Source organism: Lampetra planeri, chromosome 16 (genome assembly GCF_965212315.1).
Source record: "Lampetra planeri chromosome 16, kcLamPlan1.2.h2, whole genome shotgun sequence".
Lineage (NCBI taxonomy): Eukaryota > Metazoa > Chordata > Hyperoartia > Petromyzontiformes > Petromyzontidae > Lampetra > Lampetra planeri.
Window position 1 is genome coordinate 14,092,221 of NC_136122.1, and position 14,308 is coordinate 14,106,528.

At 57.8% G+C, this 14,308-nt stretch overlaps 1 protein-coding gene across 1 annotated transcript; it reads right to left on the minus strand.

Annotated features, from left to right (window-relative positions):
* Nucleotides 1-4,719: 4,719 nt before the first annotated feature.
* C1QTNF4 (C1q and TNF related 4) lies at nucleotides 4,720-7,004 on the minus strand. Its single transcript, XM_078601713.1, has one exon. It carries the CDS (start codon nucleotides 6,993-6,995, stop codon nucleotides 5,844-5,846), a length of 1,152 nt encoding a protein of 383 aa, XP_078457839.1. The 5' UTR covers nucleotides 6,996-7,004; the 3' UTR covers nucleotides 4,720-5,843.
* Nucleotides 7,005-14,308: the final 7,304 nt, after the last annotated feature.

Consider the following 14,308-nt stretch of genomic DNA (forward strand, 5'->3'; position numbering starts at 1 on the left):
GCGCCTCGTTAAACATTAGCGACTCTCGCGGAGGAGGCGACCGTTGCGAAAGGGGCATCAGCTCCGATAAGCAGAGGCAACAACGCGCAGCGATAAGAGATAAGCGGCGGGCCCCGAGCGCACGAGCGCTGGGATTGGGATCGGTTTCAAAGCGCGTGGCGCGGCACAAACAACATCTGGGGGGAGGGAGACGCGGAGGGATGGAGAGACAGGGGGGACAGGGGAGATACATGGAGATACAGGGGGACAGGGGAGATACATGGAGAGACAGGGGGACAGGGGAGATACATGGAGATACAGGGGGTCAGGGAGATACATGGAGAGACAGGGGGTCAGGGGAGATACATGGAGAGACAGGGGGACAGGGGAGATACATGGAGATACAGGGGGTCAGGGAGATACATGGAGATACAGGGGGTCAGGGAGATACATGGAGATACAGGGGGTCAGGGGAGATACATGGAGAGACAGGGGGTCAGGGGAGATACATGGAGAGACAGGGGGACAGGGGAGATACATGGAGATACAGGGGGTCAGGGAGATACATGGAGATACAGGGGGTCAGGGAGATACATGGAGATACAGGGGGTCAGGGGAGATACATGGAGATACAGGGGGTCAGGGGAGATACATGGAGATACAGGGGGTCAGGGGAGTAACATTGAGAGACAGGGGGACAGGGGAGATACATGGAGAGACAGGGGGTCAGGGGAGATACATGGAGAGACAGGGGGTCAGGGGAGATACATGGAGATACAGGGGGTCAGGGGAGATACATGGAGATACAGGGGGTCAGGGGAGATACATGGAGAGACAGGGGGTCAGGGGAGATACATGGAGATACAGGAGGTCAGGGGAGATACATGGAGATACAGGGGGTCAGGGGAGATACATGGAGAGACAGGGGGTAAGGGGAGATACATGGAGATACAGGGGGTCAGGGGAGATACATGGAGATACAGGGGGTCAGGGGAGATACATGGAGATACAGGGGGACAGGAGATACATGGAGAGACAGGGGGTCAGGGGAGATACATGGAGAGACAGGGGGACAGGGGAGATACATGGAGATACAGGGGGTCAAGGGAGATACATGGAGATACAGGGGGTCAGGGAGATACATGGAGATACAGGGGGTCAGGGGAGATACATGGAGAGACAGGGGGTCAGGGGAGATACATGGAGAGACAGGGGGACAGGAGATACACGGAGAGACAGGGGGTCAGGGGAGATACATGGAGAGACAGGGGGTCAGGGGAGATAGATGGAGAGACAGGGGGTCAGGGGAGATACATGGAGAGACAGGGGGTCAGGGGAGATACATGGAGAGACAGGGGGACAGGAGATACACGGAGAGACAGGGGGTCAGGGGAGATACATGGAGAGACAGGGGGTCAGAGGAGATACATGGAGAGACAGGGGGACAGGAGATACACGGAGAGACAGGGGGTCAGGGGAGATACATGGAGATACAGGGGGTCAGGGGAGATACATGGAGAGACAGGGGGTCAGGGGAGATACATGGAGAAACAGGGGGTCAGGAGATACACGGAGAGACAGGGGGTCAGGGGAGATACATGGAGAGACAGGGAGGTCAGGGGAGATACACGGAGAGACAGGGGGTCAGGGGAGATACACGGAGAGACAAGGGGACAGGGGAGATACATGGAGAGACAGGGGGTCAGAGGAGATACATGGAGAGACATGGAGGTCAGGGGAGATACATGGAGATACAGGGGGTCAGAGGAGATACATGGAGAGACAGGGGGTCAGGGGAGATACACGGAGAGACAGGGGGACAGGGGAGATACATGGAAAGACAGGGGGTCAGGGGAGATACATGGAGAGACAGGGGGTCAGGGGAGATACATGGAGAGACAGGGGGTCAGGGGAGATACATGGGGAGACAGGGGGACAGGGGAGATACATGGAGATACGGGGGGTCAGAGGAGATACATGGAGAGACAGGGAGGTCAGGGGAGATACATGGAGATACAGGGGGTCAGGGGAGATACATGGAGAGACAGGGGGTCAGGGGAGATACATGGAGAGACAGGGGGTCAGGGGAGATACATGGAGAGACAGGGGGTCAGAGGAGATACATGGAGAGACAGGGGACAGAGGAGATACATGGAGAGACAGGGAGGTCAGGGGAGATACATGGAGAGACAGGGGGTCAGGAGAGATACATGGAGATACAGGGAGGTCAGGGGAGATACATGGAGAGACAGGGGATCAAAGGAGATACATGGAGAGACAGGGAGGTCAGGGGAGATACATGGAGAGACAGGGGGACAGGAGATTCACGGAGAGACAGGGGGACAGGAGATACATGGAGAGACAGGGGGTCAGGGGAGATACATTGAGAGACAGGGGGACAGGGAGATACATGGAGATAGAGGGGGACAGGGGAGATACATGGAGATACAGGGGGACAGGGGAGATACATGGAGATACAGGGGGTCAGGGAGATACATGGAGATACAGGGGGACAGGGGAGATACATGGAGATACAGGGGGACAGGGGAGATACATGGATATACAGGGGGTCAGGGGAGATACATGGAGATACAGGGGGTCAGGGGAGATACATGGAGATACAGGGGGTCAGGGGAGATACATGGAGAGACAGGGGGTCAGGGGAGATACATGGAGAGACAGGGGGACAGGAGATACATGGAGAGACAGGGGGTCAGGGGAGATACATGGAGAGACAGGGGGTCAGGGGAGATACATGGAGAGACAGGGGGTCAGGGGAGATACATGGAGAGACAGGGGGACAGGAGATACATGGAGAGACAGGGGGTCAGGGGAGATACATGGAGAGACAGGGGGTCAGGGGAGATACATGGAGAGACAGGGGGTCAGGGGAGATACATGGAGATACAGGGGGACAGGGGAGATACATGGAGATACAGGGGGTCAGGGAGATACATGGAGATACAGGGGGACAGGGGAGATACATGGATATACAGGGGGTCAGGGAGATACATGGAGATACAGGGGGACAGGGGAGATACATGGAGATACAGGGGGTCAGGGAGATACATGGAGATACAGGGGGACAGGGGAGATACATGGAGATACAGGGGGTCAGGGAGATACATAGAGATACAGGGGGATAGGGGAGATACATGGAGATACAGGGGGTCAGGGGAGATACATGGAGAAACAGGGGGACAGGGGAGATACATGGAGAGACAGGGGGTCAGGAGATACATGGAGATACAGGGGGGTCAGGGGAGATACATGGAGAGACAGGGGGTCAGGAGATACATGGAGATACAGGGGGGTAAGGGGAGATACATGGAGATACAGGGGGACAGGGGAGATACATGGAGAGACAGGGGATCAGGGAGATACATGGAGATACAGGGGGTCAGGAGATACATGGAGATACAGGGGGGTAAGGGGAGATACATGGAGAGACAGGGGGTCAGGAGATACATGGAGATACAGGGGGGTCAGGGGAGATACATGGAGATACAGGGGGACAGGAGATACATGGAGATACAGGGGGTCAGGGGAGATACATGGAGAAACAGGGGGTCAGGGGAGATACATGGAGATACAGGGGGTCATGAAATACATGGAGATACAGGGGGTCAGGGGATATACATGGAGATACAGGGGATCAGGGAGATACATGAAGCTACAGGGGGTCAGGGGAGATACATGGAGATACAGGGGGTCAGGGAGATACATGGAGATACAGGGGGACAGGGGAGATACATGGAGATACAGGGGGAGACGGGGGAGATAGTGAGTGACAGTGAGATAGAGACAGGGGGGAAACGGGGAGAGGCGTGAGGGAGATGGTGCCGGCCTGTGTGTAACCAGAGGGGAGACGGGGAGCGAGTGCTCGTAGGGGTCACATCCATCAGCTGCGATGGAGGCGTCGCAATTGATCGATTGCTGGGCTGCGTTTCCACACCAGAGGCCCCTTCCTTCCTTCCTCCCTCGCTCTCACATTCCGCAGAACAGGTGGCATCGTGCGAGCTCCCATTCATCCAGGAAACAGCCCGCCGCTCCGATCACACAGCTCCACACACACACGTGGGGCCTCTAACGAGCAAACCCATGATAATGATTATTCAGTCATGCTACCGATGCAATGCCCGCGCTCGTAGTTTGTGTCCCTTCGCCGCGTTATATGGACGGATGATAACGAATGGCGTGCAGTCCCCACTCTTTGCCTTCACCAAATAGCCACTAAATTTTTACTTAAAACTTTTGTGTTTCTTTCGGTAAAGTCACGTAGATAGACCGCTTGTGTTGCGATCGAAACTTCATGGGTTTTTTGCTTTTATTATTTTCAATGTATAAAAAAAATCTATTTTATAATTTTTTACTTCATTTTTATTTTCTATCTACGTGACTTTACCGAAAGAACCAAGAATACAAATAGCCATTCGCTCAGTGGCTGTTTCTCTAAAACTCGTAGATGGCAGCGAGGCGGTGGTCGCAGAGCTGTTTGATTCTCTTAACAAGAAAGAATGTTTGAGGTCGCGCCCTGTAGATGCAACGTTTAATTTGGAAAAAGGAACTCGCTTGTTTTGATGTGCTGTAAATAATTGCTCAACCATGCGCTCTGTTTGATGTTCAAGTTACACGCGGATTGGAAATCATGAACCAGTGAATCAATGTGTGCTGAACAGGGCCGCATCATGCACGTGGAGTGCTACTCGTGGCGACAACATCGAGAAAGAGCAGCATTGCTTTCACAAGCCTGACCCTGCTGATAAGACGCAGAAGGTCGACAGTGGCTCATTTTATTTTCTGCTTCAATAGACGCTGTTGGATGTCATTAATCCGGAATGGCCGCGCAAGGATGCTGAACTCGCACGTTTTCTCTTTGTGGAAAAGTGAACTGCACATTGTGTCGATTCCGTGTATTTATTTACGTTGTATCATTAATGTCGCTTACGACAAAATCACCAGCAATGCGCCTGAGCTCGCAAGATCTTCTTGTGTGCCGAGTTTGTGACCCGGGCTACGGCAGGATTAGACACGGCCACAGCCCCACCACTCGTCACACAGACAGCCGGAGAGCACGGGCTTCGATATATTGCTCGACTTATCGCTCCAACAGCAATCAATTACACGTATACAGTATTTAATATCGCACAATGTAATAAAAAATAAATAACATATACAATGAAGAAAAATAACATTTGTTTTAAAACTACTGGACTATTTAAGACATCAAAAAGCAGGGTTGTGCCTGGATAGTTATCGTGCATGAGGCACACACGGTGCAAAGGAGCGCGCGTGTCTCAGCCCGATAGTGCAGGGGATCGGGCACGAGCAGGAGGAGGCCGCGCCGTCTGCGGCGAGGTGCCGGGCCCACGTGGCCGCGCGTCCCTGCGCACCGTGTCCAGTGCTGTACTCTCTGTGCTGTGCCCACTGCTGCTGTACTCTCTGTGCTGTTCCCACTCTGCTGCTGTACTCTCTGTGCTGTGCCCACTGCTGCTGTACTCTCTGTGCTGTGTCCACTCTGCTGCTGTACTCCCTGTGCTGTGCCCACTGCTGCTGTACTCTCTGTGCTCTGCCCACTCTGCTGCTGTACTCTGTGCCCACTGCTGCTGTACTCCCTATGCTGTGTCCACTGCTGCTGTACTCTCTATGCTGTGTCCACTCTGCTCACTGTCTGTCCTCTCCGTGCTGCTGCTAATGAAGACCGCCGGGCGAGCAGCTCCACGTGGGTAGGGGGGCTCTGCTCACTTCACCCCGATCTCTCAGTCCGGAGAATCACCTCTCCCCCCCCCACCGACGTTCCCCCCCCCCCACTCCGTCCCAGTTTTCCCGGCAGCTCGAGGTGCTGGTGGGTCGAGGGTGGGGGGTCAGTGGCCGGCGAGCGGCAGCAGCAGCATCCCAGAGAAGGTGACGCAGCGGCCCGCGTTGCTGTAGAGGCCGAGGCGCGGGTGCGCGGGCGCGTGGAGCCACACGCGGTCGCGCGCGTCCAGCCGCAGCAGCGCGCTCTGGCTCTGCATCTCGCGGCGCGCCGATCGGCTGCTGTCTCCGATGACCGCCTCCATGGCGTCTCGGTTGCGCATGAGCGCCACGGAGACGCCCAGCCCCGGCGCCTTGGCCACGGTGAAGGCGAAGAAGTAGAGGCCCGGCACGCGGCACGTGAACACGCCCGACCCCGCGTCGAAGTCGCCGCCAATGTCCACGAGCTGCGCGTCGAAGCTCAGGGCGCGGGCCGCCGCGCTCGCCCTCGCCGCTGCCGCGAGACTCGAGGTGCGAGCCGCGGAGAAGGCCGACCTGACGGTGGGGGAGCGCGGCTCCCGGAGAAGAGGGGGGACAGGAGGGGGAGACGGCGCGGGAGAAGAGGGAACCACGAGCGGAGCGGCGCGAGGCGCGCGGGGGGCGGCGGGAGCAGGGAGAGCGGTGGTGCCGGCCACGGGCTCCGAGTCGCCCGACGGAGCCGCGTAGACCAGGTAGCCGGTGAAGGTGGTGTAGGGCCCCGCGCTGCTGTAGAGCGCGTAGCTCGGCTCCCCGTGCAGGCGGAGCCACACGCGCTCGCCGCGCCGCAGCAGCAGCATCACGCTCTGGCTCTGCGTCTTGCGCTCGCCGCGCCGGTGGTCGTCGTACACCATGACCTGCACCTCGTCGCGGTTCTTGACGAGCATCACGGAGAGCAGCTTCCGCGGGTACTTGCCCACGGTGAAGGCGAAGAAGTAGGCGCCCGGCACGCGGCACGTGAACGCGCCGGACTCGGCGCTGAAGTCCTGGCCCAGGTTCACGAACACGCGGTCGAAGGTCACCGCGAGGCGCGGGCCACCGATCTGGCTGCGAGTGCGCGCGGCGGAGAAGGCCGACACCTCCCCGGGGTACGGCGTCCCGGGAAAGGGGGGCGCGGGGTTGAGGCCCCCCGCCGTGGCGGCGGTGGCGGCGGTGGTGGTGGCGGTGGAAGCGGCCGTGTGTGCGCCCAGCAGCGCCGCGCACGCAAGCAGCGCGGCGACGGCCGCGTGGAGGAGTCCGGGTCCCATCTGCGCGACGCGAGGCTGCTCCGAGCCGGACTCGGCGAGTCTCCGCGAGGCTCCGCGCGGCGTCGCCCCACGGCACCCGGAGCCCCGCGCCTCCACGCGTCCCCGCCGCCCCGCAGCGCAGGGGACGCGCCGCTCGGCCACTCGGAGTTGCGGACCCGAGCGAGTCCGCGCCCCGTGCGCGCTGCCCGGCTCCATACACAACGCCGCACCTCCCGGACCGCGTTCCACCGACCCCTCGCTTCCCCACTCCCCCGCGTCTCCTTAATCGTCCATGCTCACGTGCTCGAGATAATCAGGACTTCATTTGGCGGAGCGCGCGGGTCGCGGCGAGCCCGGGCAGGGCGCGAACTGCGGCGGCTCGCGACGAGGACAGGAAACCACTCCTGGTGGGGAGACACACGCACCCACACTCACGCTTCCTTACAAACACAACTCTGATCTCCCGTGTAACAGGTTGTTGAGGCAAGTGCTGTTAACGAACACCTATTAAGACCGGCAAAGCGCCCGCCTGTATTTGTATCCCCAGCGCTGAGGTTTTAGGAATCGGTTTCCTGGCTTCCGAGCGCAGTGCGCCGACCACTAAAACACCTCTCCCGTTCGCACCCGCGCCGACATCGACACACGCACACGCTCTCACACACCCCCTCGCTGATACACCCTCATACTCACTACCCACCCCTCCCCATCCTCCAAGCAGCCGCTGTAATTACCCACAGCGCCAGGCTGCGTGTGACGCTCCGGCTGGATGATGATAGAAGCAGACCCCGTGTCCCCCCGCGCTCCCCCCCTCGTCTGGCCACAGCCCTACCCCCCACACCAAGGGGAACGGTACCTGAACCTCGCAGCGCCCTGCACAGACTCCGTGGACTTCCACTCGATTATAAGCGTCACGCACCCAGCACCATATCCTGTTACCTCGCTTCACTCGGAGAGAATTCAACGTAAGTGGTCAGACTGATTGATGATCCAGAACTCACTAATTTACTCCAGTCGCTTGCTTCCTTAGTGATTCCTCCACCCTTGTTGAGCCTCAGTCGATCGGACTCTGTTTCGTCTCATCCATACTGTCCTCACCCACCACACTGAGCTCACAACACACTTACTCACTCACCCACCCACCACACTGCAGCTCACAACACACTCACTCACCCACCCACCACACTTACAGCTCACAACACACTCACTCACCCACCCACCACACTGAGCTCACAACACACTCAACTCACCCACCACACTGCAGCTCACAACACACTCACTCACCCACCCACCACACTTGCAGCTCACAACACACTCACCCACCCACCACACTTACAGCTCACAACACACTCACTCACCCACCCACCACACTGAGCTCACAACACACTCAACTCACCCACCACACTGCAGCTCACAACACACTCACTCACCCACCCACCACACTTGCAGCTCACAACACACTCACTCACCCACCCACCACACTTGCAGCTCACAACACAGTCACTCACCCACCCACCACACTTACAGCTCACAACACACTCACTCATCCACCCGCCACACTTGCAGCTCACAACACACTCACTCACCCACCACACTTACAGCTCACAACACACTCACTCACCCACCCATCACACTTGCAGCTCACAACACACTCACTCACCCACCCACCACACTTGCAGCTCACAACACACTCACTCACCCACCCACCACACTTGCAGCTCACAACACACTCACTCACCCACCCACCACACTTGCAGCTCACAACACACTCACTCACCCACCCACCACACTTACAGCTCACAACACACTCACTCACCCACCCACCACACTTACAGCTCACAACACACTCACTCACCCACCCACCACACTTACAGCTCACAACACACTCACTCACCCACCCACCACACTTGCAGCTCACAACACACTCACTCACCCACCCACCACACTTGCAGCTCACAACACACTCACTCACCCACCCACCACACTTACAGCTCACAACACACTCACTCACCCACCCACCACACTTGCAGCTCACAACACACTCACTCACCCACCCACCACACTTGCAGCTCACAACACACTCACTCACCCACCCACCACACTTGCAGCTCACAACACACTCACTCACCCACCCACCACACTTGCAGCTCACAACACACTCACTCACCCACCACACTTACAGCTCACAACACACTCACTCACCCACCACACTGCAGCTCACAACACACTCACTCACCCACCACACTTACAGCTCACAACACACTCACCCACCCACCACACTTACAGCTCACAACACACTCACTCACCCACCCACCACACTTACAGCTCACAACACACTCACTCACCCACCCACCACACTTGCAGCTCACAACACACTCACTCACCCACCCACCACACTTACAGCTCACAACACACTCACTCACCCACCCACCACACTTGCAGCTCACAACACACTCACTCACCCACCCACCACACTTACAGCTCACAACACACTCACTCACCCACCCACCACACTTGCAGCTCACAACACACTCACTCACCCACCACACTTACAGCTCACAACACACTCACTCACCCACCCACCACACTTGCAGCTCACAACACACTCACTCACCCACCCACCACACTTGCAGCTCACAACACACTCACTCACCCACCCACCACACTTGCAGCTCACAACACACTCACTCACCCACCCACCACACTTACAGCTCACAACACACTCACTCACCCACCCACCACACTTGCAGCTCACAACACACTCACTCACCCACCCACCACACTTGCAGCTCACAACACACTCACTCACCCACCCACCACACTTGCAGCTCACAACACACTCACTCACCCACCCACCACACTTACAGCTCACAACACACTCACTCACCCACCCACCACACTTACAGCTCACAACACACTCACTCACCCACCCACCACACTTACAGCTCACAACACACTCACTCACCCACCCACCACACTTGCAGCTCACAACACACTCACTCACCCACCCACCACACTTGCAGCTCACAACACACTCACTCACCCACCCACCACACTTACAGCTCACAACACACTCACTCACCCACCCACCACACTTGCAGCTCACAACACACTCCCTCACCCACCCACCACACTTACAGCTCACAACACACTCACTCACCCACCCACCACACTTGCAGCTCACAACACACTCCCTCACCCACCCACCACACTTACAGCTCACAACACACTCACTCACCCACCCACCACACTTGCAGCTCACAACACACTCCCTCACCCACCCACCACACTTACAGCTCACAACACACTCACTCACCCACCCACCACACTTGCAGCTCACAACACACTCACTCACCCACCACACTTACAGCTCACAACACACTCACTCACCCACCACACTGCAGCTCACAACACACTCACTCACCCACCACACTTACAGCTCACAACACACTCACCCACCCACCACACTTACAGCTCACAACACACTCACCCACCCACCACACTTACAGCTCACAACACACTCACTCAACCACCACACTTGCAGCTCACAACACACTCACTCACCACACTTCTCTTTCTCCTTCTGTGACACTGCTGCACTTTGTAATTCCCTCCCACCTCTTTTCCCAAGCTTGTAAAACATTTCTCCATTCAACATACGAGTGACACCATTATCTATTACGATGATAGTTCTGTTTATTGCTGGCCGCTTGACGTCTTGGGCCTGTGCCTAGCAACTATTTTAACATATAAAGCATCCCAAACAGCCGACAGACCTCAACTCAACAGCCAAACAACAGCTTCACTTGCAGGAGGAGATAAGGAACCTCGTTGTGCTCTCACCGTCATTACAACTGAGGCCTCCTTGTATGTGTAATGACAGGGTGACACCTGCCGGCCGGTCACGGTAATTACGGTTATAGCTGCATGGAATAATGGAATAATGGCTGATTACAAGGAGGTAAAGGTCGAAGGCGGAGCCAGTCGAGAAGCTCCGGGGACAATCCCGAAGGGTCTCGAAGGTTCTAGAATGGGGGCGTGGCTAGAGGTGGAGCTTGGCCACGCCCGGCAGATATAAGGAGCACCGAGCCAGAGCTTCGGGGCTGTTCGTTGTGTCGCTGCCGTCGGCATTTCTTCGCCTCCTCCTGCTCGTGCCCGAGACCAGCTCCGTCGCCGCCACCGCTACGCTCGTCAGCCAGCCAGCGTAGCGACGCAGGATGGAGATGGGGAGCCGCGTGACGAAGTCTATCGCCCTGTGTGCATTAAAAAACAAGAAGCCTTCTACTAGACGTGTGTCGGAAGTCGCTCTCTACATATGTATGTGGAACTGCTTTCGCACGCGGTGTTGGCGCGGCCTTTGAGGTCCAACTCAAGCCCGTGGATTCAGAGGCGCGGGGGTTGAGGCGACGCCACCGCCCCCCTTCTTGCGAACGCCACTCGAGACGGAGGCGCTCAGGGGTTCCGGGAGGCACTCGGAAAAAGGCCACGTGGGCCCCCCTCATTCACAAAAGCACAGGCCGCTGTGGGGCCCTATTTTCTGAAGCCCAGCGGAAACTACCCCCCCCCCCCCTTTTTACCCTGCCTCCCCCCTCTGGGCAGCCCTGCCCTGCAGAGAGATGACCGCACCGTCAGCCATACAATGTTTGGCTTTTCATGCGTAATGCGCAGTTGCGTTCGCCTTTGCACAGTGCTGCAGCGAATGGTGGATAAACAAACACGAGTGAAGGGGCGGCCTCCCCTCCCCCCATCGCGGCCCCGTGCGCAGGCCGCTCAGGCCTTGGAAAACAAACACCCCGCGTGGATCCCCCCCCACCCAACATCTCCTCTCCACACACTGGCAGCCACTGTGCCCTGACAACGACCCCCTCCCTCTCCCACGGAGCCAGTTCTACCGGCTGAATGAGCGGAGCAGGCCACGACTGGCGAAGCGGATATTCGGCTGGTGCGTCCATCAGCAATAGCTCCGGCACGGGGCGCTTCACCCGCACCCAGAGCTGTCGTTCACAATCTTTCTGGACCCGTGGGCCACGAGCAAAACCTACAAGCTCAGCGGACCAGCATGTACCAATAACATTTAATAAATGTAAATTGGTATGCATTGCATGATGCCGTTACCAATGTCAGCAATCAGCAGATTTAGTCACGAGCTAGCTGCGTTGATTACAATCTAAAATGATGTGAATGCAATTATAATGGTGGTGTGCTAAATATCTAAAGTTGTGCAACGGGCAGGTTGGGCCACCGGCCCGAGGGGAAAGTGCGGCCCCCTCCATGCGAAGCCAGCGATGGCTCCACGGCGTGGAGAGGCCCGCGGGCCCCGCAGACGCCGCCTGCGGCCCCTGCCAGCACAGGAAGCCGGCTGCTGCTCCGAGGACCGCGGCGTAATTACGAGGAACATTCCACATCCTCCTGCAGGGGCCGGCTCCAGCTGCACGGCGCTACCTCCACAGCTCTTCGCTGCGTGTGCCCGTGGGGGCGGGGGGCTGTGAAGGGACTCCGCTGTGCTGCCCGAGGGAAACGCGTCTCCTGCCTCATTACGCGGCCGCCGTGTTGAGCAGCCCTCGCACGTGTCCGCTCCAACGCCCGCCGGGGATCAATCGGACCCCCATTCTAGAGCGCATTGGGACCCCCACCTCGCCCGACTGGACTTGCCCTCTTTGTTAACACAGGCCCAACGTGTCAAGTAGCCAGCAACAAACAGCACCAAATAAACACTTGTAATAGATACGCGTGTGCAACACCTTTCTTGAATTGAGCAAGGTTTTTTGTTATGAGCTTGGAGAAAAAAGACAATGGGATGGGATCCCAAAGCGGAACAGTGCGAGGGACGCAGAAACAAAAGTTGTGACCTCCAGTGTGGTGAGGGTGAATGAGCGGGTGTGGTGTTGTGGCTTGAAGTGTGGTGGGTGCGAGTGAGCGGATGTGGTGTTGTGACCTGCAGTGTGGTGTTGTGGCCTGCAGTGTGGTGAGGGCGAGTGAGCGGGTGTTGTGGCTTGCAGTGTGGTGGGTGCGAGTGAGCGGGTGTGGTGTTGTGGCCTGCAGTGTGGTGAGGGCGAGTGAGCGGGTGTGGTGTTGTGGCCTGAAGTGTGGTGAGGGCGAGTGAGCGGGTGTGGTGTTGTGGCCTGCAGTGTGGTGAGGGCGAGTGAGCGGGTGTGGTGTTGTGGCCTGCAGTGTGGTGAGGGCGAGTGAGCGGGTGTGGTGTTGTGGCCTGAAGTGTGGTGAGGGCGAGTGAGCGGGTGTGGTGTTGTGGCCTGCAGTGTGGTGAGGGCGAGTGAGCGGGTGTGGTGTTGTGGCCTGAAGTGTGGTGAGGGCGAGTGAGCGGGTGTGGTGTTGTGGCCTGAAGTGTGGTGAGGGCGAGTGAGCGGGTGTGGTGTTGTGGCTTGCAGTGTGGTGAGGGCGAGTGAGCGGGTGTGGTGTTGTGGCCTGAAGTGTGGTGAGGGCGAGTGAGCGGGTGTGGTGTTGTGGCTTGCAGTGTGGTGAGGGCGAGTGAGCGGGTGTGGTGTCGTGGCCTACAGTGTGGTGGGTGCGAGTGAGCGGGTGTGGTGTTGTGGCCTGCAGTGTGGTGAGGGCGAGTGAGCGGGTGTGGTGTTGTGGCCTACAGTGTGGTGGGTGCGAGTGAGCGGGTGTGGTGTTGTGGCCTACAGTGTGGTGGGTGCGAGTGAGCGGGTGTGGTGTTGTGGCTTGCAGTGTGGTGAGGGCGAGTGAGCGGGTGTGGTGTTGTGGCTTGCAGTGTGGTGAGGGTGAATGAGCGGGTGTAGTGTTGTGGCTTGCAGTGTGGTGAGGGCGAGTGAGCGGGTGTGGTGTTGTGGCCTGCAGTGTGGTGAGGGCGAGTGAGCGGGTGTGGTGTTGTGGCTTGCAGTGTGGTGAGGGTGAATGAGCGGGTGTGGTGTTGTGGCCTGCAGTGTGGTGAGGGCGAGTGAGCGGGTGTGGTGTTGTGGCTTGCAGTGTGGTGAGGGCGAGTGAGCGGGTGTGGTGTTGTGGCTTGCAGTGTGGTGAGGGCGAGTGAGCGGGTGTGGTGTTGTGTCTTGCAGTGTGGTGAGGGCGAGTGAGCGGGTGTGGTGTTGTGTCTTGCAGTGTGGTGAGGGCGAGTGAGCGGGTGTGGTGTTGGGACCTGCAGTGTGGTGTGGCGACCTGCAGTGTGGTTTGAATGTGGATGAGACGAAACAGTCAGTCTTGCAGACCGAGTCCTCAACAGGGGTCGATAAACTGACGAGCAAGGTTTAATAGAACAGTAACCATGGTGTAGCTATAGAAGCGTGACAGGAGATGACTGACCACCAGTGTTCCCATTGCCATGTCAAACAGAAGACAGGAGGAAGTCTGATGCGGCAGCGGCA